The sequence below is a fragment of the Euleptes europaea genome, chromosome 4 (assembly GCF_029931775.1).
Source record: "Euleptes europaea isolate rEulEur1 chromosome 4, rEulEur1.hap1, whole genome shotgun sequence".
Lineage (NCBI taxonomy): Eukaryota > Metazoa > Chordata > Lepidosauria > Squamata > Sphaerodactylidae > Euleptes > Euleptes europaea.
The window spans coordinates 107,213,590-107,240,531 of NC_079315.1; the positions used below are offsets into that span (position 1 = coordinate 107,213,590).

General features: G+C 47.0%; 1 protein-coding gene across 1 annotated transcript in view; it reads left to right on the plus strand.

Annotated features, from left to right (window-relative positions):
* The window catches only part of PDZD2 (PDZ domain containing 2), a 198,426-nt gene that overhangs the window by 132,746 nt on the left and 38,738 nt on the right, over positions 1 to 26,942 (plus strand). The window contains exons 6-8 of the mRNA XM_056848199.1: positions 21,277 to 21,388; positions 23,651 to 23,796; positions 25,451 to 25,570. Of these exons, the coding sequence (XP_056704177.1) occupies positions 21,277 to 21,388; positions 23,651 to 23,796; positions 25,451 to 25,570 (378 nt within the window). The remainder of the gene's footprint in view (positions 1 to 21,276; positions 21,389 to 23,650; positions 23,797 to 25,450; positions 25,571 to 26,942) is intronic.

Consider the following 26,942-nt stretch of genomic DNA (forward strand, 5'->3'; position numbering starts at 1 on the left):
AAGACTTCTTGTTAACTTAGATACAAAAAAGCAGAACAAAAAAAATAGATCTGCCACTTCTTTATTTTATGATCTTAAAATCCTTCCTGTGTCTCCCTTTCTCTGTTTTTGCTTGGAAAGCCACATCTTTTCAGACTATGCCTAGTTAGCCCTTTTCAAAAAACCTTCATTGACTGACTAAAACCTTTGCTGTTACTGCACTAGGTATTCCCAGTGGTGTATTAAGAGTTTGAAAATGTTATAAAAAATACTGTTTGCACTTTCTATGTATTCCCACCAATGTATTAAGAGTTTGAAACTGTTATAAAAAATGCTGTTCGCACTTTGTTTGGCCCCTTTAGCTGTGAAGACGTCTTCCAACCATTTTTTAGCCGTGGCATCGAAAAACCCTTTTAAAGCGATGTTTTTTATAACGTTTCCAAACTCTTGATACATCGCTGGGAATACGTAGTGCGGTAACAGCCTAAAACTTTATCACAGGAAACAAGACTTTTTTGCCTTTGGTCTCCTGGATGATAGGTCTAGCCAGGACTGTCAGGCATGACAACTGAAGCAAAGTTTCATGGTCAGTGGCAATATACCCCGGAATGCCACATGCCTTCATCCCAGAGGGGTCTTGTATTGTTTTTATGGCATTGTGTAAACTGTGTAATATTACCCATTGAGTATAATATGACTTAGTTCACTCTGCACCACTTGTAGAACCAACACAGCTGCGGCTACCCTGGGCAAAATGAAGAGGGGCCAAACCAAGACTTTCCTGGCTTAGGCCAGGAAAGGGCAGCCTTTTTACATATATAAAAATAAGTTTCTAACCCCTATGGCTGTAAGAATCTGAGAAGCCAGAGAAACATAAGATACATAAGATGTCTGAGAAGCCAAAGATACATAAGATGTCAGTGGCTTGCTTACCTCCCTACCTTTCCATTATGGCCAGCGTGGTGTAGTGGTTAAGTTCGGTGGTTTGGGGTGGTGGACTCTGATCTGGAGAACTGGGTTTGATTCCCCACTCCTCCACAGGAGCGGCGGAGGCTAATCTGGTGAACTGGATTTGTTTCCCCACTCCTACACACAAAGCCAGCTGGGTGACCTTGGGCAAGTCACAGCTCTGTTAGAGCTCTCTCAGCCCCACCTACCTCACAGGGTGTCTGTTGTGGGGAGGGGAAGGGAAGGTGATTGTAAGCCAGTTTGAGTCTCCCTTAAGGGGTAGAGAAAGTCGTCATATAAAAACTAACTCTTCTTCTTCCCTATAACTGGCAGAAGCCGAATAAGTTATATTAACTATGCAAAACCATTTAAATTTGAATAACATATTCAGGTTACAGAATTCTGCTTTTCTCAGTGCAGAATTTTAGTTACCCGGGTGCAGAGAGTCCGGAGCCTATTTTTTGAGTGACGGGGAAATAAAGTACTCGCAGTCTTTTAATATGGATTTGTTATTTCCTATTTTTTCCCCCACCCCCTTCTGGAAACCAAAGCAGCATTTTTTCTCCTCGCCATATGGGCCTTGTCACATTGTCTGGCCAGAGTGTTGCTTCCTAGTAATTAATAAGGCTTAAAGATGGATCCAAATATCGGTCAAACAGGATTTCTAAGCATGAAGCACTTCCCAATTGTATGAGCCACAGAAGCATATTTTTCAAAAATAGTAAGGATTTTATTCCTGTCTGATGGTAACCATATGGATTAGTCAGTACTGTGGTTTGAACCCAGTCAAAGGGAGACCCGATGGCAAAACCTTTTGAAAAAAGAGCAAGGCTTCGTTTTCTTTATTCACCCTTGGGGGGCAGCACAAGACACAAGGGGGGGGGAGGTGTTTCCTGCAGGTGCTGAAATGTCCAATATAAGTGGGTAATCTAACACCCTCTTTAATAATAACCATCTGTCAGCAAGGAGGGGAAAAAGGGTTTCTGGAAGTTTTACAGTGTTGCAAAAGGGTTGGCTCTTGTTTGGACTTGCTTTGTACAAAAATCTGTTCCATTGTACAACCCCCCCCCCTTCGCCAAACCTCCAAACAACAACAAAAATACCATTCTACCCTCCAACTCAATGGTGCTTTATTCGCAAGTTGTACAGTAACGTTTATTAGTTGAATAATGATTCAAAACCTGTTTTATCCTACTGAATTCTGAATAAAATCGCATGAACACATGAAGCTGCCTTGTAACTGAGTCAGACCACTGATGTGTCAAGATCAGTATTGTCTACTCTGACTGGCAGTGGCTATCCCGGGTCTCAGGCTGAGTGTCGCCTACGATCTGATCCTTTCAAGTGGAGATGCCAGGGATTGAACCTGGGACCTTCTGCATGCCAAGCAGATGCTGTGTATTTGAACCACTCTAGTGCAGGGATACGGATCAGGACTCAAAGCACCAGAACTTGCAATGTAATCTGTTTGGCTTATTTCTATATCTTTGTCCTTTCAATTGCACTGTGGATACCGCTATTTCCCCCCTTTTTCCTTTTGCGTCCCTCCTTTTATAAAATAATTTTTTAAAATAGAACACGATGGCACTTTATTTATTGAGATATTTGTACATTGCTTTTCTCCACCATGGGCCCCAAAGTGGCTTATAATATAATTCTTCCCTTCTCCATTTTATCCTCACAATAGCCCTTTGAGGTGCTTTAGGCTGAGGGAAAGCCCATGGTCATCCAGTGAGATTAGTCTCTTTGGGGAGGGGCCGTGGCTCAGTTTGTAGAGCATCTGCTTGGCATGCAGAAGGTCCCAGGTTCAATCCCCAGCATCTCCAGTTAAAGGGACCAGGCGAGTAGGTGATGGGAAAGACCTCTGCCTGAGACCCTGGAGAGCCGCTGCCGGTTTGAGTAGACAATACTGATTTGGATGGACCAAGGGTCTGGTTCAGTATAAGGGAGCTTCATGTGTTCAGTAGTTTCAGTGGGTAGCCGTGTTGGTCTGCTGTAGAACAACTAGATTCGAGTCCAGTAGCACTGTAGAGACCAACAAGATTTTCGGGATATATGCTTTCATGAGTTAAAGCTCCCTTCATCAGATACAAGTCAGAATGGAGATCCTTGGCTCCTTATATTGCAGTATGAAAGTGGGAGAGGTGTTGTGAAGAAGGAGCGCAGGATGCAGAGGGGCAATGCACGTTGTAATCATCTTGACTAGCGCCAAGGGGAAATACTTGGGGGGAGAAAATTAGCATCTGTAGTGAGATAAGAATCCTATTTCCCTGCGTGGGAGAGGGTCCATTGTTTTGAACTTGTGAATGAACTCAGTGAATTCAGCAATCTCTCGTTCTGTTCTCCTCTTGGAGCTTTTCTAAGGACTGCCACTCCTAGGTCAGCAATCTCCCACTGTCTTTTGAGCGTTGTCGGATTTATGTCCATGTACTCTCCTACGGAGGGACTGACCTGCTTGTCCAGTGTAGAGAATGGAAGGCATTGCTGACATTTGATGGTGTGTATAACGTCGGAAGATGAACAAGTAAATGAACCTGAGATGGTTCATTAATGGCAGAACAGACATTTGAACCTGGACCTTTGATATCCTAGTCTAACCACTAGGCCACTGTAACCACTAGGCCACACTGGCTCTTTGTCCATCTTTGGAAGCCGTCTCTGCTGGAGAGGCAGTGCCAGCTATTGTTATGGCTATCAGAATGAGTGCTATGTCAGATTTTCTTTAGTTGTAGGAGGAAATCCTCAGCAAGGTTTAACGAGTGACTCCGCATGGGTTGCTGCCAAGATATGCAGTTGCTTCGGGAAGTACTAGCGCCACTTTGCGATCCCTGCCTAGATACTTGCTTGCTCCCATCTGTTGTACTTCTATGTTGGGGAAATAAACAGACGTCACAGAAAACACCCTGTATCACTGCTGCCATAACAAAAAGCCACTGTTTAACCCCAAGGCCAGTGAGGTTGGTAGGCATAATCAAGGTTTGGCTTGCAGCTGATCACTCAAATTCTGGTTGGCCTTCACAGATACTGGTGGTGTTGCCTTTACCTGGAATTGTGTCTCCGGAGCTGGAAACGGTGCAAAGGGGAACAAGCCAGCATTAAGCCGGGGTGCCCACGTTTATGCATTAGGGAAAACAAGATTAACGTGGGTTAATAAGCCAACTTTGGACCGTTCTTTCAGATCCTGATTTGATGTATCCTAGCAAAGCATTGTTTGTGGAGCAGTCTACATTTGTTTGATCACACAAACCACAGGCAGTTTAACAAAACCACGGTTTTGCACAAGGTGTGCCCACGAGTCTCCTGACTCTGTAAAACTTCCCCTAGAACTCTCCCACTCAGGGAAGTTGGGATCACGAATATAATGAACAAATGCTAACGAATGTATTTGGGTTGGATGCTTATTAATCTCACAGAGTTTAATTGTTTTTATGGTATTGATTCCATGCCAATCTTTTGTACACTATCTGTACACTATTTATTGAATGAGGAGTGCTTCCGTACAATTTCCTGCTAATAATAATAATTGAATATTGGCACAACACTGCCCATGCAGGCCTAGGGTTGCCAACCTCCAGGTAGTAGCTGGAGATCTCCTGCTATTACAACTGATCTCCAGCCGATAGAGATCAGTTCACCTGGAGAAAATGGCTGCTTTGGCAATGAGACCCTATGGCATTGAAGTCCCTCCCCTCCCCAAACCCCGCCCTCCTCAGGTTCCGCCCCAAAAACCTCCCGCCAGTGGCAAAGAGGGACCTGGCAACCCTATGCAGGCCACAGTTGCCAGCTTTACAAATGAAGAGATTGTTAGTACTGTTTGTTGAGTATATAGTCTGAGATGGGTGCCTCCCCCAGGTGGTTGACTGGTAGTATAGAGCTAAATAGAGTTATGCCCTTTTAAGTCTATTGAAGTCAATGGGACTAGAAGGGCATAACTCCACTTAAGAGCTCAGTGTGGAGTCTGGCCTGGTGCAGCACTACATGTTATCAGAACCTAAGTGGCCCCATTTTTAAAACCCAAATTATAGGGCGAAAACGCATGGTCGCTTTAGCCTCCTTTATTCCCTGTTTCAGCCAGGATTCAGCCAGGATCGAACTCATGCGTTTCACCGAACGTGTGTTCTATCCTGGCTGAATCCTGGCTGAAACAGGGATTAAAGGAGGCTAAAGCGACCATGTGTTTTCGCCCTAGTCTCCTTCCAGGAAGGTATCCAGAGGTGTAAAATTGCTTTGGTGATTTGCAGTCCAACAAAAAGATTATTTTCATGGTTTATTTGAGCCCCCTGCCTGTTGCAGCAATTAAGTTTCATAACTACAGTTTAAAAGTAAGGCCTTTATTACAAAGGCAAAAAGGTAAAGGTTCGTAAAAAAAAATAACACCTGCAAAAAATAATCGAAACCAATAAACTGCATGCCGCAAGGGGAAAAATGGATTATATTAAAAATCTGTAAAGACAACGCATCCAGAATGATTGGTGACACACTGACATTTTTTATTAAATTGTCTCCTCCCCTTTCAAATTTGGCTAGTGGTTTTAAGAAAAAAAGCAAGTGACTCTGACACTTGTGCCATTTTTAAAATTGAATTTCTAAAGTATACATATGTTAAAATAGGGAGAAAGAAAAGTAAAATTACATTTCCCACAGAGATTTGCGTATGTCTTACTTTTTACACTGAAACTTCTGTGTTGTTGAACTTTTCCAGTTCCTACTCTTTCATTCTATTACTACATTGTAGAAAGAAATAAACACTAGCATTTCAGTCTAATACTCTTTCAATTGAATGAGGGCAGCCAATAGCAAGCCTCCATTCCAATGGCCCTGCCCACTTTCTGAGAAGCTCAGAGGGTGCCAAGGGAAGTACTGGCAGGCATCAATGTGCTCATACATTTCCGGTCATCCTTGAAAATGGCCTGGGAGAATTGAAATCTGTGTATCAGCAGATTGTTGGGGCAAACTTTGGTTCTCTCATCCCAGTAGGTATACATGTCCACATATCCTCTAGGGCAGGGCGGTATTGCACACAAATAGAAAAATGTATGTTGTGGACACATGCTTTCTATCCATGCCTCCAGAGCTGGAGCAGGGAATGTCAGGTTGTGAGGCTGGAACCTATCCTACTGAGCTATCTGGAGATGCCTTCTTTTGTTGCAGAAAGGAATCAGGGGGGTGTCATGTCAGCCCCTGCAATTTCATGCAGGCAGCATGAAGTCTCCAGATTGGCCGAGCCTGAATATAAATACTAAGAACCTTCTGCCCTTTGCCTGGTAAATGAGTGGCATCTCCTTGAACGTCCGTCCCTTGAGAACTCAGCAGTGCAGAACAGATCCTCTAGGCCCAGTGTAGAGGACCCATGAAGCTGCCTTATACCTAATCAGACCCTTGGTCCATCATGGTAAGTATTGTCTACTCAGACTGGCAGCAGTTCTCCAGAGTTTTATGTAGAGATCTTTCCCATAACTTGCTACCTGGTCCATTCATCTGGAGATGCCAGGGACTGAAAAAGAAGAAGAAAAAGAGTTGGTTTTTATTCCCCACTTTTCTCTACCTTTAAGGAATCTCAAAGTGGCTTACAATCTCCTTCCCTTCCTCTCCCCACAACCAACACCTTGTGAGGTAGGTGAGGCTGAGAGAGTTTTGAGAGAACTGTGACTGGCCCAAGGTCACCTAGCAGGCTTCATGTGAAGGGAATCAAACCCGGTTCTCCAGGTTAGAACCCCGTTGCTTATGTGAAGGAGCGGGGAATCAAACCCAGTTCTCCAGGTTAGAGTCCACTGCTCTTAACCACTATGCCATGCTGGCTCTGGGACCTTCTGTGTGCCAAGTGGATGCTGTACCAATGAGCCATGGCCCCTTCCCCAGAGGGCAGGCACCTCTGGCCCAGCTAGGTGTGCATATGCACATATGTGTCCACAGATGCATACTTTCCTAAACATGCAGACTTCCTCTAAATCCTCTACGTTTTTGCCATTTTGGTAATAAGTCAATTTTATCAAGACAGGTCTCTTTCATTTTATCAAACCAACTAATTAAATCTGGTGAATTTTTTCCTTTCCAACATCTAGCAAAATATACTCTTGCTGTTGTTAACATGTGAAGGAATATATTGAGATTTCTTATGCACGATCGGTAGACAATTTAGTAAAATTGTTTCTGGGTTCATAAGGTATATCTCTTTCCAGACCTTTGGATATAATGTTAATCACTTTTTCTCAATAAGTTGTAGCTCTAATACATTCCCACCACATATGATAAAAATCTGCCTTGCCTATTTTACAGAACCAGCATTTACTCACATCCTCATCCAAATTCCTCATCTTCTGTAGTCTAAAAGGGGATACTCTGTGGAAGATTTTAATGGTGCGACAAACACCAGTGTTGCTCTGTAGTCCAGCAATTATTAACAAAACGATAACAGAGATATCATAGCGGTGAAATTCACTTCATGGGCTGCTTGAACGCCCTTTTGCCTTCCCCAAAAAGTATGTCTGCGGCTTGCAATTTGATCCCTACCGGGCTCCCTTAAACTGTATTTTAAACACGCTGTGAGCCAACAAGCCTCATCTGCATAATACGAAAATTGGTCTTTAGATCATTTATTTAGGAGCGTAATGTGCTACTCGGGCAATTTTGTGAGCGGCGCAGAAGCCCCACGAAAGAATACCTTGGGAAATGATTCTTCAATTTCTTGTTATCTTTGACAGCAGGAGAGGGTGTTCTCAAAACTCGAGTTATCTGTGGCAAGTTTACAAAGGGTTGCTTCCTCCGGCATTGTTCTTCTCCCTTCTCTGTATAAATGGGGGAAAACATAATCTAACAATAATCATGTTGGCTGTGCAATTGCATGCGCCTTAATCAGGCCTGGGCATTGATTTAAGTGATTTTCAATGGTTACAGAAACAGCGGAGAAAGGTACACTGCACACGCTGAAGCAGGAATTGCATATAGAAGGCAAATAAATAGCCACTCCAGATGCCTCCTATATGTAGTTCCTTCTTCAGCTTGTGCAATGTCCCTAGATAGCACCAGGGTTTTCACCAGTACCAGTGGCTCATTTTAGGACTAGGGGCATTTGCTTGGGAAGTAATGGTGCCATGCATCTCATCCTATGCGGTTTTCCAGTTATCATAATAGCCATGTAGAAGGGGAAACTCTGCCACCCAGGTATCTGACCTTAAGATTAATAAGAATGAAGAAATATTCATACCTTCCATGCCTTAAAGAGCTTTTCATGTTTCATAAAGCTGAGCCAGTTGTGATTTTTATGCTTTAAAGGTAAAGGTCCCCTGTGCAAGCACTGGGTCATTCCTGACCCATGGGGTGACGTCACATCCCGACGTTTTCTAGGCAGACTTTGTTTACGGGGTGGTTTGCCAGCGCCTTCCCCAGTCATCTTCCCTTTACCCCCAGCAAGCTGGGTACTCATTTTACCAACCTTGGAAAGACGGAAGGCTGAGTCAACCTTGAGCTGGCTACCTAAAACCAACTTCGGTTGGGATCGAACTCAGGTCGTGAGCAGAGCTTGGACTGCAGTACTGCAGCTTACCACTCTGCGTCACAGGGCTCTTATGCTTTAGCTGTCTTTAAATAATGCATTCTTGTGTCGGTATTGAAACTGGCACTTACAAATAGGGCTTTGCAGCATGTTTGTTTGGGTAGAGATACTTACCCCCCCCTTTCCCCCCTCCCAAATAGGGACCTAAAGCACCTTGCAGAATTATTCTCCTTTCCATTTTATTCTCGCAACAACCCTGTGAAACAGAATAGGCTGAGAGTTATTGGTCAGTGAACTTAGGCAGATCATGAGAGGGAGGGCAGGAAGGGTTGCATCAGTGTTTGGTTGTTGTGGCCCTTTCTTACATGCCCAGGGTAATGTCAATCACCACTTTGGGGTCAGGATGTAATTTTCCTCCCAGCCAGATTGGCCAGGGATCCTGGAAGATTTGGGGGGGGGGGCATCTTCTGTGAAAGCTGGACAATGAAGAAAGCTGATAGGAAGAAAGTAGATTCCTTTGAAATGTGGTGTTGGAGGAGAGTGTTATGGATACCGTGGACTGCCAAAAAAAAAAAAAAAAAAAAACCCCAAATCAGTGGGTTATAGATCAAATCAAGCCTGAACTCACCCTAGAAGCTAAGGCTATCGTACTTTGGTCACATTATGAGAAGACAAGAGTCACTGGAGAAGACAGTCATGCTAGGAAAAGTTGAGGGCAGCAGGAAAAAAGGAAGACCCAACAAGAGATGGATTGACTCTATAAAGGAAGCCACGGCCCTCAGTTTGCAAGACCTGAGCAAGGCTGTTAAAGAGGACATTTTGGAGGGCATTGATTCAGAGGGTTGCCATGAGTTGGAAGTGAGTTGAGGGTGCTTAACACACACACACACACACACACACACATCTTCTGGACATGGAGTAGGGGTCACTGGGGATGTGAGGGGGAGGTAGTTGTGAATTTCCTACATTGTGCATGGGGGTTGGTGTGAGAGATCCCCCTCTCTGAGTTTGCTTCTCCAAATCAGTTGCTCAGACGTTGATACAGAAACAATCGATTTATTGAAGCCTTCAGGAGATGAGACAGGCACAGGTAGAAAGTTGCAAGTGAGGGGCTATACGGGTTTACAGAATATATTGACTCCAGGGCACTGGGGCACTGGGGTTCACACTTATTGTTATGGGAAGTTACAAGCTTGGCATAATACAAAACATCAGACAGATCCCAGGAAGTCTGGGCGGCTATCACACTTCCAAGGCCGCATCGGCCTGAGGGAGTACTGGCAGGAAGAACAGCGGGGGGGGGGGAAGATACATGGGCCATCAGGCCTGGCGCCTGAGACCAGAAGGTGTGAACTGCTTTTACGAGTTCACTGATAACACAGCAGGTGATGGAAAGCAGAGACACAAAGACAGAGACCCTCACATTCTGCCCCCCTTAAGGCCCCCCCCCGGGGTCCCCGAGAGGACGAGGCTTATCGGGATAAGCAAGGTGGAATTCCCGGACTAAGCGAGGAGCCGCCATGTGGGGTGCGGCCACCCATTCGTCATGAGCGGAGCCAAGGTTTTTCCAGCGAACAAAGTAAAACAGTTTCCCTTTCTTCCATTTGGAGTCTAAAACCTTGGATATTTCCAAATGGGTGTCCCCTCCTACTACGGTAGGAATCTCGTGTGCGGGAGGGGGGTGGAACTGGGGGGCTGCCACATAGGGTTTGAGGAGGCTTATATGAAAGACTGGATGGACTCCTTTCAGAGTTTTTGGGAGGTCCAGTTCCACAGTAACCTCGTTGATTACTCTGGTAATGGGGAAAGGTCCCACATAACGGTCGCTCAGTTTTTTGCAGGGGCGAAGAGAGCGGAGGTTTTTGGTGGACAGATAGACTTGCTCCCCCACCTTGAGTTCCCATCCCGGAGACCGGTGTTTGTCTGCTTGTTCCTTGTACTTGCTTTTTGCCCTTTCCAGATTTTTGAGCAACCATGGCCAGGTGGATTTAACCACCTGAATCCACTCCTGAAGGTCAGGGGTAGACTGGAGCTCTGGCGAGACGGGGGCAGAACCGAAAGGGCCGAAATCCGTCCCGTATATAACTTGGAAGGGACTAAAGCCGGTAGAGGAATGAGGCGCATTGTTATACGCATATTCGGCAAATGGCAGCAGGTCGACCCAGTCGTCCTGGTGGAAATTTACATAGCAACGCAAATAACATTCTACCACCGCATTTACTCGTTCTGTTTGACCATCCGTTTGGGGGTGATAGGCGGAAGAAAGGCCCTGCTCTTCCACTCCCATTAACTTTAGGAAGGCCCGCCAGAATTTGGCAACAAACTGGACCCCCCGGTCGGAGAGGACCTTCCTCGGGATCGAGTGTAGCCTGAGGACGTGTGTGATGAACAGTTTAGCTAAGCCCTGGGCTGAAGGAAGGCCTGCACATGGAACGAAGTGAACCTGTTTGGAAAAGAGGTCTGTGATAACCCAAAGAACCGTTTTTCCCCGACTCGGAGGTAGGTCGGTGATAAAATCCATGGCGATGACTTCCCAGGGACGGGAGGGGCTCTCAAGCGGTTTGAGAAGCCCTGGGGGTTTTCCCATCCGTTTCTTGGCTGTGGCGCAGGTGGGGCAGCTGCGCACATACAACTCTACATCAGATCTCATACCGGGCCACCAGAATTGTCTTCGAACCAGGTGAAGCGTTTTTATGAAACCAAAATGACCCGCTAGCCTGGCACCATGTACAAGTCCCAATACTTCCTTGCGAAGAGAGGAGGGGACGTACAGTTTCCCCCCTTGCACCCACCAAGTGTTGGTACGTTCCAGACCAGTGGGGAGGAGATGATGCTCCTCCTCCTGCAAGGAGGCGTCCCGGAGTCGCTGTTGGAAGGCTTCCGGGATGCCTTTGAGTGTAGGGGGGGTCTCCGGTGGTCGGGCTTGGGACCGGGTGGTGACGGCTAAGCTAGGAACTTCCCCTCGCTGCTCGGGAGTGAACAGGGAGTCGACTGGGCGATCGAAATCGTTGCGATACTGGGGAAGTCGTGACAAAGCGTCGGCTAGGGCATTTTCTTTGCCAGGGACATGTCTGAGAGTGAACCGGAACTTAGCGAAGAATTGGGCCCACCGAACCTGTTTGGCATTGAGTTTTCTAGCCCCCTTGAGGGCCTCAAGATTCTTGTGATCGGTACACACTTCGAATGGCAGTTCGGCCCCTTCCAAGAAGTGTCGCCATATGGTAAGGGCATGTTTGACCGCTGCTGCCTCCTTCTCCCAAATGGCCCAGTTGATTTCAGACTGGGAAAACTTCTTGGAGAAGTAGGCGCATGGTCTCAACCGTCCCCCCTCATCCCTCTGCAATAGGGCCCCGCCCATGGCTACATCCGAGGCATCCACTTGCACCACAAAAGGCTTGGTGCAATCTGGGTGAGCCAAAACGGGTTCGGATGAAAAAAGTAGCTTCAAACGTTCAAAAGCTAGCTGGCACTGGGGGGACCATTGCAAACGGGCTGAGGGAAGCGCGGCGCTAGCCCCCTTGTCCTTGGTACGCAACAGGGCAGTGAGGGGAAGCGCAACTTGGGCAAAGTTAGGAATGAAGTTCCGGTAAAAATTGGCAAACCCCAAAAACTGCTGAAGTTGGCGGCGGGTAGTGGGGGGTTCCCAGTCCCGCACTGCCTGGACCTTGGCGGGGTCCATTTCCAACCCTTGGTGGGAGATCACATACCCCAGAAATGTAATGGAGGGTTGGTGGAATTCACATTTGGACACCTTAGCATACAGTTTGTGCTCCCGCAGCCGCTGGAGCACCTCTCGCACTAGGCGCACATGGTCTTCCATGGTTTCAGAGTAAATAAGGATGTCATCGAGAAATACCACCACCCCCCGAAACAGCAAATCATGCAAAACCTCATTAATTAATTGCATAAAGACACTCGGAGCCCCCGAAAGTCCGAACGGCATGACTAGGTACTCAAACATCCCAAAACAACTGGAAAAGGCCGTTTTGGGTTCGTCTCCTTCTTTGATGCGAATGCGGTGGTAGGCTTCTACCAAGTCCAGTTTGGTGAAGATTCGGCCCTCCTTTAATTGTGCTAGAAGGTCAGGAATAAGAGGGAGGGGGTAAGCATTAGACTGGGTGACTGCGTTCAGTCTGCGAAAGTCAATACACAGTCTTAAATCTCCCGTCTTTTTCTTTACAAAGAAAGCTGGGGCTGAATAAGGAGCCTTGGAGGGGCGTATGAAACCCCTCGCCAGATTGACATCCAGATAGTCTCGCAACACTGTCTTTTCACTAGGGCTCATGGGGTAAACCTTTCCCTTAGACAGTTTGCCTTCCCCTACAATCTCGATGGCACAGTCCGTTTCTCTGTGGGGAGGCAGTTCGTCGCACTCTCTAACATCAAAAACATCAGTAAATTGCGAGTACTCAGAGGGTAATTGAGGAGAGACTGGGGCGGGGGACCCTACCAGTGCGGCGGCTGGAGTCCTGAGTACCCGTTCCTTGTCATGCAACCCACAGGGGTTTTCGGGGAAGGAAAGCACCCGTTTAACCCAATCAATGGAGGGATTGTGCCCCCTTAACCAGTTCATCCCTAACACCACAGGGGTTACAATAGGGGCGATAGTGAAATACAACCGTTCCCAATGTTCCCCCACGGACATAATCACGGCTGCAGTTCTGTGGGTCACCGGGCCCCGTTTAAAGTCACTCCCGTCCATTTGGGAAAAACGGAGGGGTCCCGGAAGCCGCTTGCGCCGGACACCCAACTTCTTGGCAGTTTCCTCATTTATCATGGTGCGGGCACACCCCGAGTCGACCAACGCGGGGACCTCTAACGGGGGACCCCCTTTGGGTAGGGACAGATGGACACGCACAAATACATTGTCCTCTTGGGCGCTTACCATCGGTGGAGCTCCTTGCACAACGATAGGGACGGTCTGCTGCGGAGCCCCCTCTACAGCAGACCGACGGCGTTTTTTGCCGGCTGTTCCCACTCTTCCTCCTCGCTGGAAGAGGGGGACGGGGTAGTGGCCTCCGGGGAGCCGTCCGAATCAAAGACGGTATTTGTAATCCGGGACCCCGATGGGACCGTAGAGTCGGATGCCCCATCCTGGGGACGTGCGTGGAGAGCGGAGGGTGCGCCGGAGCGCCGGCTCAGTGGTCCACTTCTGCGGCGAGGCTGGCTGTCGGCGGCCGGTTTCGTCGGCTCGGCCTGGGTTTGGCGGGGAGGGGTCGGACGGCCTGAGCGAGAGGGGCATTGCGATGCAAAGTGACCCTTTCCCCCGCAGATCAGGCAGACGCCGGCCTCGAACCGCTTGCGGCGTTCCGCGGCCGAGAGGACCCCGCCACCCCCTTGCCGGAGTTCCCGGCCACGGTCACCCCGGGGCCTGGGGTCTCGCCCAATCCGTTGCTTGGACAAGTTCAGGAGTTGTTTGCGATTCTCGATGTCAGCAGCATGGCGAACCCAACCTTCCACATCCGGGGGGTTCCCTTGCATGAAGGCCCAATGTTGGAGGTCTGGGTTGAGACCCTCCCTGAAACATTGTACCAAGGTAGCCTCACTCCAGTCCAGAATTCGGCTAGCCAGTGACTGGAACTCACTTGCATACTGCGCCACCGACTTAGTCCCTTGGCGCAGTTGCATCAGGGAGGCTTTAGCCCGCTCACCTAGAGTCGGGTCCTCAAAACGGTTTCGGAGTGCTACCATGAACTCGTCCAGGGTTCGCAGCACCGGCGAGCGGAGTTCATACTGCAACACCATCCAGGCAGCCGCCTCCCCTTGCAGTAAGGAAGCCACGTACTGCACCCGGGACTCCTCAGAAACGAAGGTTCGGCCTTGTTCCCGCATAAAAATGTCTACTTGGACCATAAAAAAGGTCAACTGGTCTCCCGACCCGTCATACGTGACTTTCAGGTCCCGACGGGCCGGGGGGGCAGGGGTTGCGGGCGGAACTACTGGCGCCCCGTCTGGGGGAGCACCGGCTGGAGGTTGCAATTTCAGCGCATCTAGGGTCGTGGCCATCTCACCCATTACGCGTTGCATGATCTCCATCTGTTCCTGCATAGCCCGGCGGTCTTCCTGCCACTGCTTTCGTTCTTCCTCCATGAGGGCCTCTTTGCGGGCCGGGTCCCCTTCGAGTCCCGTGCTGGGGAAGGCCAACCGGCGATCCTTCGCCGCAGTCCGCGAGAGCGACCAGCCCTTGGGAGAGTCCAGCCAATAAGTGAGCCCCCGGGGACGTCCGTCCCGATCTTGGTCGGGGGCGCGACCCTTCGGTTTCTTTGGCTTGGCTCCCTCCCCTTTAGGGTCCGGCTTCTCCGGCTCGTCCGGTTCCTTGGGGGCATCGGGGTTAGGGGTGGTGTCCTCGTCGGCTGACATTCTGTCCAAAGCGGTACAGCTGCAGTCCGAGAGGCAAGGACTTGCAACTTAATGTGAGAGATCCCCCTCTCTGAGTTTGCTTCTCCAAATCAGTTGCTCAGACGTTGATACAGAAACAATCGATTTATTGAAGCCTTCAGGAGATGAGACAGGCACAGGTAGAAAGTTGCAAGTGAGGGGCTATACGGGTTTACAGAATATATTGACTCCAGGGCACTGGGGCACTGGGGTTCACACTTATTGTTATGGGAAGTTACAAGCTTGGCATAATACAAAACATCAGACAGATCCCAGGAAGTCTGGGCGGCTATCACACTTCCAAGGCCGCATCGGCCTGAGGGAGTACTGGCAGGAAGAACAGCGGGGGGGGGGAAGATACATGGGCCATCAGGCCTGGCGCCTGAGACCAGAAGGTGTGAACTGCTTTTACGAGTTCACTGATAACACAGCAGGTGATGGAAAGCAGAGACACAAAGACAGAGACCCTCACAGTTGGACTAGATGACCCTGGTGGTCCCTTCCAACTCTATGATTTTGTGATTATACCTGTGAGCTTCTAGGGCAGAGAGGGGATTTGATCCTGGGTTTGTGAGTTCCTGGTCCAGCCCCAAGACCTGGGTTTTCCAAGATCCTAGTCCAGCTCTCTAACCAATACATCACACTATCTCTCTTTATTGTGTTAGGTGGTGCTTGATACAGAGGAGTGAATATATGATCCTTGCCTTCAGGGAATCACAACTACTAAATTTGCCTCCACTTGAAATAGGTTCCAAAGATGGAAATGGATGTCGGAGTTCTTGGGACACGACCCTTTGCTGGTGCCGTGGGATGCAGGCTTTTCATCCTCGGGTTGTAGCGGGACAAACGAGAAACACAGTTTCCTCTGTTTAGAAAGGGAAGTGCCAGGGATCTTTATTTGCAATTCTGTCCAAAGAAAAAAGAGATCAGGAAGCGAGATAAATATTCAATCACCGGATCTGCCTTGGGATTTTTCTCAATAGCTGGAAGTGAAAAGTAAACAGATTGGAGCCTTTAAAGGATTCTTCATAAGAGCTGTTTGACCTCTTGTTTTCCTCTGACTTCCTATATGCAAATGAAGCCACATGGAATATCAGGTTTCTAAATAGCTGTTTAGCAGCCTGAATAGCCCTGCTTAGCCGGAGCGTGTCAGAGGTTGAGAGCTAAGCAGGGTTTGACCATGATCAGTGCTTGGATGGGAGACCACCAAGGAAGACCAGGGTTGCTGTGCAGAGGAAGGCAGTGCCAACCCTCCTCCGCTCGTCTCTGGCCTGGAATGCCCTATGGATGGGGTTGCCATGACTTTATTATTATATTAGGTGCTGTGGAACACAGGCAGGATAATGCTGCTGCAGTTGTCTTGTTTGTGGGCTTCCTAGAGGCACCAGGTTGGCCACTGTGTGAACAGACTGCTGGCCTTGATGGACCTTGGTCTGATCCAGCATGGTCTTTCTTATGTTCTTATGACTTGGTTGCAGCTTGATGGCACAGTCTTCAATTAGCTGTTTAACCCCTCTTAGGGATGTAGCAACTTGGCTAAGTGGTCGCAGTGAAAGGGAGATTCTGGCTTCACCTTCTGTCCCTTCCCAAGTATTGTGGGAGGGCAAAGAAGCAAGCACCCAGGCTGGCTGTGGTAGATTGGCCGATACGGCAACTCACTCCCGCCCCAACACATTTTAGCATCTCACCCAATCAATACAATTGCTGCCCTTTTCAGCTCTCTGGACCTGGGTTTGCCTGCACACAATTTGAACAAACTTGATTTTTGGACATTTCCCACCCTGCAGCAATGGAGGACTTCAAGGTATCTTCTGGTTGGCCAACCATCCACTCATGTCGACATGCGTCGACATGCAGATTCTCCAGGGCATGAGAGCTAGCGTGGTGTAGTGGTTGAGAACGGTGGACTCTGATCTGAAGAATCAGGTCTGATTCCCCGCCCCTCCACATGAGCGGTGGACTCTAATCTGGTGGACCGGGTTGGTTTCCCCACTCCTCCACATGAAGGCAGCTGGGTGACCTTGGGCTAGTCACAGTTCTCTCTGAACTCTCTCAGCCTCACCTACCTCACCTGTTGTGGGGAGGGAAGGGAAGGAGATTGTAAGCCTGTTTGAGTCTCCTCAAAAAGGTAGAGAAAATCAGGGTAAAAAAACCAACTCTTTTTCTTCTCTTCTTCCATTAATTAGTATTTATAGCTAATGGCCAGTCCTGCAGGGGACTTTGCATAATCAGAAAGCATGGCTTGTTCAAGCAGCTTAATGCTGTCAAGGTTTGAATTCTGGCTGCCTCCATGGCTGTGGGTGCCAGCACTTCTGGATTCTGACGTAAAGGGGTTGCAATTACCAGTTTATATAGCCATTTGGATTAGCAAAGGGTTTTAGAGGGTTTTTTTGGTTTTTTGTTTGTTTTTTATTGTTTTCTCTCTCCTTGTAGCACAGATTCTGTGGCTCTCATTTTACAGACAGGCAACTGAAGCTGAGGTCTAGTGATTTGCCACACAATGAATGGATGGTAGAGGTGGCATCTGCAGCTGGGAGACTCCTGGGCCCTAATGCACCACCAGCGCTACAGGCTCATTGTATGAAAACCCCAGGCAAATCAGGGAGACTTAATGGTTTAAATTTTAGTCTGTCTATTATCTCCTTATCACCCTCACTTCTTTGTAAAACCAGGACACCTCCCAGCATTTAAACACCAGAAGAAATTGTTGCTGTATTAATGCAATGCGTACAACGTCATATTTGGTAAAGCAGAATCAGCATCTTGGTTAAAACAATGACAAAATATGTGTGTAAGTGCTGTCAAGTTGATACTGACTTATGGCAACCCCAGCAAGGGGCTTTCGAGGCAAGTAAAAAGCAGAGGGGGTTTTCCATTGCCTTCCTCCTCAGAGTCTTCTTTGATGGCCTCCCATCAAGAATCACGTGATGGTATCGCTTTACTCTACTCTGATTAGACCTCACCTAGAGTACTGTGTTCAGTTTTGGGCACCACAATTTAAGAAGGATGTAGACAAGCTGGAATGTGTCCAGAAGAGGGCAACAAAGGTGGTGAGGGGTCTGGAGACCAAGTCCTATGAGGAAAGGTTGAAGGAGCTGGGTATGTTTAACCTGAAGAGGAGACAGCTGAGAGGTGATATAACCACCTTCAAGTACTTGAAGGGCTGCCGAGTTGTTTTCTGTTGCCCCAGAAGGTCGGACCAGAACCAACAGGTTGAAATTAAATCAAAAGAGTTTCCGACTAGACGTTAAGAAGAATTTTCTAACAGAGCGGTTCCTCAATGGAACAGGCTTCCTTGGGAGGTGGTAAGCTTTCCTTCCCTGGAGGTTTTAAAGAAGAGGTTAGATGACCATCTGTTAGCAATGCTGATTCTATGACCTTAAGCAGGTGATCAGAGGGAGGGCATCTTGGCCATCTTCTGGGCATGGAGTAGGGGGTCACTGGGGGGTGGGAGGGAGGTAGTTGTGAATTTCCTGCATTGTGCAGGGGGTTGGACTCGATGACCCTGGCGGTCCCTTCCAACTCTATGATTCTATGATTCTACTGAACCAGCTTCGCTTCCGAGACCTGATAAGATCAGGCTATACCATACCACCAGCAATGAAATATGGAGCAGCTAAACTCCAGGCTGCCCTGACGTGGGTGGCCCAGGCTAGCCTGATCTTGTCAGATCTCAGAAGCTCAGCAGGGTCAGCTCTGGTTAGTACTTGGATGGGAGACCACCAAGGAATAGGTGTGTCATTATGCAAAGGAAGGCAATGACAAACCACCGTTGTTAATTTCTAGCCTTGAACACCCTACTGAGTTGCCATAAGTTGGCTATGACTTGATCACACTTTACACACACAAACTCCAGGCTAATGAAGTTTGAAAGTTTGTCTTCACCAAAACTCCCCTTCAATGTGTTTTCATTAAGAAATTAATAATTATCATCTGTGGATAGGGAAGTTCACTGTACTGGGGCCACTGCTTTACAGGCCCAATTCCTAACTCTCATTGATGTTGTTTTTATATGGGGCGGCACAGCAAGCAGGGTTCCTTGTGTCAATAATGTGGGTTTGGTTCCTATGAAACGAGGTCATGCATTCCATAATTCTTTATAAACATATGCCAGGGAAATGTACAGCAACACTGGGCTACCAGATTTAATATTTTGAGGTTGTCAAGAAAAAAAAAATCTGGGTGAGGCTTTGTTGGATTAGATAAGTGGTTCTTGAATTTCCCATCTTTTGGAGAAGACATTCCTCATGAGCTTGTACACTAAGGAATCTTTGTGCATCTGCCATTAAACTCAAGATGCGGCAGATAATTCTGAATTGTGCTCTAGGAAGTACACAGGGGTCCCTCTCCTGATGTCTGTGAATTGTGTGTGTTCCCTGTCCGCTCCACATGGCAAGGGGAGATTGTTTGTAGAGACATTTTCCACTACAGACATTTTCACTGTGGGGCCCCCATAAGCTTCCAGTGTGTGTGTGTGTGTGTGTGTGTGTGTGTTAAGTGGCGTCAAGTCGCTTCCGACTCATGGTGTCCCTATGAATCAATGTCATCCAGAATGTCCTATCTTTGACAGCCTTGCTCAGATCTTGCAAACTGAGGGCCATGGCTTCCTTTATAGAGTCCATCCATCTCTTGTTGGGTCTTCCTCTTTTCCTGCTGCCCTCAACTTTTCCTAGCGTGACTGTCTTTTCTAGTGACTCTTGTCGTCTCATAATGTGACCAAAATACGATAGCCTCAGTTTACCGGTAATCATTTTTAGCTTCCAGAGAACCCCAGAATTCCCCAAAACAACTTCTGAAAATCACTGTTTTTGATTAGCGGTGTGAAATCAGAACAGAATAAGCTTCATTTCCTGGAAAGCAACCCCCCCCCCCCCCAGTCTTGTAGTGGCGTGGTTACTGTTTTGGCAGAGGGAGCGACTGTTTAAAAAAGGTTACGTTTATGTGTGGCTGGAAGAATAAGGCCAAGTTGCATTTTCATTGAGCTGGGACACCGGAGACTCTTTTTTTACCGCCAAGGATTACAAACTGTGGGCCATGAGAAACCTTTAAAAGCATAACGGGTAGGATTTCTGTTTATTTTCAGAGCAGGAAGAAATCTAGGTATTTTAGAAAGTAGAGAGGCCACAATGTGTACAGTAAACTCCGTGCTCTGGCATGTGTTAGGAAATGTGAAAGACCTTTGTCCTGTGCTTATGTCTTTTTATAGCTATATTGTATTTCATAATAAGAACATAAGAAAGGCCCTGCTGGATCAGACCAAGGCCCACTAAGTCCAGCAGTCTGTTCACACAGTGGCCAGCCAGGTGCCTCCAGGAAGCCACAAACAAGACGACTGCAGCAGCACCATCCTGCCTGCGTTCCACCGCATAAAGTTCTATTCTACTTTTGTGGAAGGGAAGATGACTGGGGAAGGCACTGACAAACCACCCCATAAACAAAGTCTGCATAGTAAACGTCGGCATGTGACATCACAGGGGACCTTTACCTTTAAATGAGAAGTCTGAGGCTGAGCAAATAGCAGCTTGCTCGAGATCACTTTTAGTGGAGAACTAAATTGATTAGCTGGGGTAACCCTGCATAGGGTTGCTCCATTAGTGGGTTCATGGTTAGTCAAGTTTTTGAACTAAGGACTTTCTGGCATGCAGTTCATGCCCTTAGACATTGCGCAGTTGTGTAGTACCATTTTAGTCGTTCCCACCTAGGTATGGTAATGTAAATGTCAATTGGCTTCCCTTTGTATGAGCTTATTCACACATTAATATAATCACGAGAGCAATCTCCCTACAGGAAAAATGACCAATAATGTGTGGATTGTAGCATGAATAGTTTTTCCTGCAGTCAGTGAGCTTAGAATGGTGTAACTCTGCTTAGGATGGCACTGCTAAGATGGTGCAAAATAATTAACCTGCATATTGGAGAAAGCACATGAAGCAAATCTCAGGTGACACCACCTGTGATTGTTCTGAGAGGCTAGCCTGAGTGATGGCTGCAGAGCTGGGCTCTTAAGAAGGTTTTTGCAGCTCGTGTCAACAGGAGCACTTGGTGAATTACGTTCAGAAGTGCTAAAATTCTCCTGGGCCAATGTGTGTGTCCAGAAGGGCCGAGGCTCAAACTCAAAGGGAGCCTCAGATTTAGACATTTGTAGCCCGGCTTAGCCTGGACTTGTCAGAGTTTAGGAGCTAAGCAAGGTTGGCTATGGTCAATACTTGGGTGGGAAACCACCAAGGGAAACTGGGTTTGTTATGCAGAGGAAGGCCATGGCAAACCGCCTCTGCTCATCTATTGCCTGGGACGCCCCATGTATGGGGTCACCAAGATTGAGTTGTGACTCAATGGCACGTTCTTCTTCTAATTTTTTTGGCACCTGAGACGTTTCCCAACTTGTTTTTATATGATGGTTAATCTGGTTTCAGAAGTGAAGGCTGATTCCAACTTTTTAGCTCAGTCCCTAAGCCTTTTCCGTTGTTCTTCTCCTTCAGATGACGGATACTGATAAGACTCCAGATACGGCTGGTGCTGAGGAGTCCAAAGAAAACTGCCAAAGTCCAACTCTTGGAGGTGGTATTTTGAAGCACAGAAGCCGATCGCAAGGTAAGGATGGTCTTGTCGGACCATGGGTGACTCAAAGATTGCAAAGCACTATAACGAGGTGAGGGAGTTGTGTCCCGCTTGATCCAACAGCACAGCTTTTTCCTGAGGTGAGAGCTAGCATGGTATAGTGGTTAAGAGCAGTGGTTTGGAGCAGTGGACTATAATTTAGAGAACTGGATTTGATTCCCCACTCCTCCACATCAGTGGCAGATGCTAATCTGGTGAAGTGGGTTGGTTTCCCCACCTCTACACATTAAGCCAGCTGGGTGACCCTGGGCTAATCACGGTTCTCGTAGAGTTCTGTTAGCCCCACCTACCTCACAGGGTGTCTGTTGTGGGGAGGGGAAGGGAAGGTGATTGTAAACTGGTTAGATTCTTCCTTAAGTAGCAGAGAAAGTCGGATTATAAAAACCGACTCTTCTTCTGAGGGTCACCTTTTTTTTAACTGTATCAAGATATTGAGAGAAATGGGAAGGGGTCCTCTTCAATGAAACATACCCCAACCCGAGAACATAACATAAGCAGAGCCTGCTGGATCAGACCAGTTGTCCATCTAGTCCAGCATACAGTTCGTTCCTAGTACCAGGTTCTGACAATCAATATTAGGGATGAAGAAAGAAGGGATATGTTCCAGCCAAGAATGCTATTCCTCTGGATTTTTAGGGCTAAATATTAAAGAAGCAGCCTGAGAAAGTGTGGTTAAGGTCTCATACTAGAAGAAGAAGAAGAGTTGGTTTTTATATGCTGATTTTCTCTACCTTTTAAGGAGCATCAAAGTGGCTTACAATCTCTTTCTTTTCCTCTCCCCACAACAGACACCCTGTGAGGTAGGTGGGGCTGAGAGAGTTTGGAGAGAACTGTGACTTTCCCAAAGTCACCTAGCTGGCTTCATATGTAGGAGTGGGGAAACCTGGTTCACCAGATTAGCATCTGCTGCTCATGTGGAGGAGTGGGGAGCCAAACCCGGCTCTCCAGATTAGCGTCCACTGCTCATGTGGAGAAGTGGGGAAACAAACCCGGTTCTCCAGTTTAGAGTCCATCTCTCATGTGGAGGAGCAGGGAATCAAACCCGGTTCTCCAGATTATAGAGTCCACCACAGTTAACCACTATACCACGATGGCCTCTGGAGGGGCATCTCCCTTTAGTATTAGCCTTAGGGGAAATTTAGGGGCATCTGGTGATGCACAATATTTTAGAGGATAATAGGAGGGATATAAAGTCTAACAGACATTACAGATTTGATGATGAAAGCAACTGAAGATTTGTGGTTGGAGATTGTCAGAATTTGCCCCAGTTTGTGCTTGTTGCACCTTTCCTGTAAGGATCATAGAAAAGGAAACACACACACACACACACACACACACACACACACACACACGTATCCTGTTTGGTTTGTTCCCAACTGCTCAGCAGCTTTCCATTAAAAAGTAGGGAAAAGCTAGAAGAAGCTTGGTCTATATTTGTTCCAGGTTTGTGTTCAGGCTTGTTTTTTGCATCTTTGTTCTGCTTACCTGGACTACATGCCTGATCCTAGACTGGAACTATCAAATTCATATTATGGTGAGATAATTCAAATTGACCTGTTTTGTAGGAATCGCCCCATCCTTGATGGGTATCCTGCAAGAAAGTCTGAGTGCCTAAAAGAGACTGAAGAGCTGATTTAATAAGATTGCATTTTGTTTTTTTGGACAAAAAGGAGGATAGAACGTTTTTTAGAATGTTTCAGAATGTTTTTTAAAGAGCTTTCTGTATCTTCCAAATTTAAGGATATTTAAGTTCTTGCTCACTACTGTTGAAATGCTATCTGGACTATGTTTCCATTTTATTTAGTCATTTTAGGTATTTGTGATTTTGGGGTCTCTATTGGATTTACAAAGTGCTTTTTGTCAACTTGCAACTGAAATTAGTCTTTAATCTTTTAAACTGGAAATGGCCACGTATTTCTTGGTGGCAATTTTGGCAGCAATCCTTTAAATACACCAGCATCAAACTGCTAAGGCTTTGCCAGAGTAAGCATTTTGAAAATGGTTGCTTGCATGATAAACTGTTGCTACCAACTTGTAGGCTGTGTGTGTATATATATTTATATGAAAAGATAAAATCTATCATAGTTCATTTATGTGATTTAGGAAATACATCCATCATTTTTGAACATGCATACAAAATGTTGAAGTAGCATACCTGATTCTATCACGACTGACAGATGTTAAAACATGCCCTGATAGATGTGTAATAAATGGCATCTCTGGGTTATTGCTCAGGGGCGGCAACTCGTTTAGAATCCGTGGGAGAAGATGACGAGTTGACAGTGGAAAATGGAGATGTGAATTATGAAATAGCCATGAAATATTCCCGAGGAGGGAGAAAACATTCTCTGCCACAGCATCTGGACACGGGAACCAGACAGGTGAGAGAATACAGTTTGCTGTGTTTATGTGGGCAGGGAATCATGATTTGTATACTCTACATTTTGTTATGCTGTTGTGGGATACTGAGAGCCAAACTACACGAGACACCTGCTACTAGTCAGATTGGGTTTCCCCAACCCATTTTATAGACAGATGTTACATCGGGGAACTAACGTTCCCAAGTACTCTGGAGACCTATTCTTTCCAGGATATCTATTCTCTCCAGGATCAGAGGAGCATACCTATTATTTTGGGTGCAGCGGAACACAGGCAGGATGGTGCTGCTGCACTCGTCTTGTTTGTGGCTTCCTAGAGGCACCTGGTTGGCCACTGTGTGAACAGACTGCTGACTTGATGGGCCTTGGTCTGATCCAGCAGGGCCTTTCTTATGTTCTTATGGAGCCAGATTTCACTTAGGTTTGCGGTGTAGCGGGAAGAAGGACTTCAGCCTCCCCCCTTCCATTTTCCCAAGCTGAAACAGCCATGAGAGAACGCCCTATCTGTCCCACCGTGCCCGACATTGTGGCAGACATCATGTCTAGTTTGGCCTATAATCTCAGGACATTTTGCATTGGAATTGAACCCTGGACACCATCTGACTCTGTGAATGTGACCCTTCTCTTGTTTCTGTGGTCATGAATCCTGAGATGAAACAGAAATCAAGGGGGAAAGGCTTTTGCTTCCCAGAGTCTCTTTAACCTCTTGTTTTCATTTTGTTTTGATCTTTGATTAAATCTGCGGCCACATTTAAAAAAAGATTGGCTTTTAGAAAACTCTCAGGTTGGCTGAAGCTTTCCCGTTTTATTAAGAATTGCAAAATGGGGAATTTTTTACTAATTAACAGCTATTTAGGAGTGATCTCCTCCCCCTGGTGCCAAGCATAAGAATTGCATTGCCTTCGTGATGATCTTCCAGAAGCAGTTGACTAGGTAGTATTGGAAACAAGATAACTGGACTGGAAGGATTCTCGGTTTGCCCCAGTGAGGCCATTCCAAGGGTGCAACTACATGTTATGGATGGCGCAGGGATACCGCTGAAAATGGCATCTCTATGTTGAGTTTTCCCACGTTGAGTGTAGGGGCATTTACGCATACTGTGTATCCCTGACCTACTCCCATTGTTAGCTGCTACTGATAGGGGCAGAAGAATGCATGTGTCACAACACAGGGCAAATGTGCCTACACTTTATGGGGCTGAGGGGGAGACCTTTATTCAGTGCAGCCATTTTCAAAGGCATCTCTGTGTTGCTCATAACTTGTAGCTACCCTTTCCCAATACGAGACTGGGCTTTTTTCTAGTTCTGAAAAAGGCATAATTTGTAGTACTGCGTCAAACATTCATACATCTGGGTCAATTTTTGTTTATATGTGTACGGGGAGACCTTTTCATCAAACATGCATGCAAATCGCACAAAAATCAAAACTTTTTTTCTGTTGTTCCCCCTACGGCCCCTACTTATTGCTGCTTACAGATCCCCAAAAGACTGTTGGTTGTGTTCCCTTTGTTAAGTCTCTAAGAAGCTATCCTCTGCTAGCCCGTCCTTACATTGCCAAAACATCTGGAGAATGGAAGATAAAGGTGCCCCGGTTGAAAACAATAAGGAAGAGTACTTTGGGTCTGTTTGCAATTATTATGATTATTTTATTTCATCAGGAGTACCAGATTGTTAAGAAATCCACCCGATCACTGAGTGCAGCTCAAGTAGAATATCCCTGGCGCCTGACTCAGCCGTCCATTATTTCCAACATTGTCCTGATGAAGGGACAAGGCAAGGTAAGTATATTCACACAAGTGCTACGAAGTGTGTCTCTGTGCATGGAAGCACAAGTGTGTGAACAAGCCCAAAATATCTGGGCTTTTTTTTTAGTGTGATAGTCACAGTTGCTGCAATAAAAATATCAAAATATATGTTATTACTTTTGGAATAGTTTCAGCAGGGTATCCATGTTGGTCTGTGGTAGAAGAGCTAGATTGAAGTCCACTGGCACCTTAGAGAGCAAGATTTTCTGGGTATAAGCTTTCGAGAGTCAAAGCCCCCTTTTTCAGATAGGGGAACTTTGACTCTCGAAGAAGAAGAAGAGTTGGTTTTTATATGCCGACTTTCTCTACCACTTCAGGAAGAATCAGACTGGCTTACAATCACCTTACCTTCCCCTCCCCACAACAGACCCCCCTGTGAGGTAAGTGGGGCTGAGAGAGAGCTCTAAGAGAGCTGTGACTAGCCCAAGGTCACCCAGCTGGCTTCGTGTGGAGGAGTGGGGAAACCAACCCGGTTCACCAGATTAGCGTCTGCTGCTCAGGTGGAGGAGTGGCGAATAAAGCCCGGTTCTCCAGATCAGAGTCCACCGCTCCAAACCACCGCTCTTAACCACTACACCATGCTGGCTGTCACAACATGCTGGCTCTCAAAGCTTATACCCCCAAAATCTCATTGGTCTCTAAGGTGCTACTGGACTTGAATCTAGCTCTGAAATGTTCTTGTTATATCATAAGAACATAAGAACATCAGAAAAGCCATGCTGGATCAGACCAAGACCCATCAAGTCCAGAAGTCTGTTCACAGTGGCCAACCAGGTGCCTCCAGGAAGCCCCCAAACAAGAGTCCTGTGTAAGTGAAGGTTCTGACACGGCTGATTGGCTGAGCTGCTGTCATGCACAGAATGTTCAGCTACCGAGAGAACAAAGCTGTTTTCTGACAAGCTTCTGTGAGGGAAGGGGAAATGGTCAGTTTGGCTGGGGCTCATGCATGTGATGCAACAGACAGAAGGTCCTGAGAGGTGGGGGAGACTAAAGGACAAGGAGTCCCGAGGCAAAGTGGTTGACCAAATGTCAAGAACAAGCAACGGACTGACAAAGAGGGACACATGAACAGATGAAGCTGCCTTCTACTGAATCAGACCCTTGGTCCATCAAAGTCAGTATTGTCTGCTCAGACCAGCAGCGGCTCTCCAGGGTCTCAGGCAGAGGTCTTTCACATCACCTACTTGCCTAGTCCCTTTAACTGGAGATGCCGGGGATTGAACCTGGGACCTTCTGCATGCCAAGCAGATGCTCTACCACTGAACCACAAAAGAAAGGGAAGGCTTGGGGGAGGGGGGAACCAAAGGAGTCAGGAATTTGATTCAAGAAGGGGCTAATTAGAGAC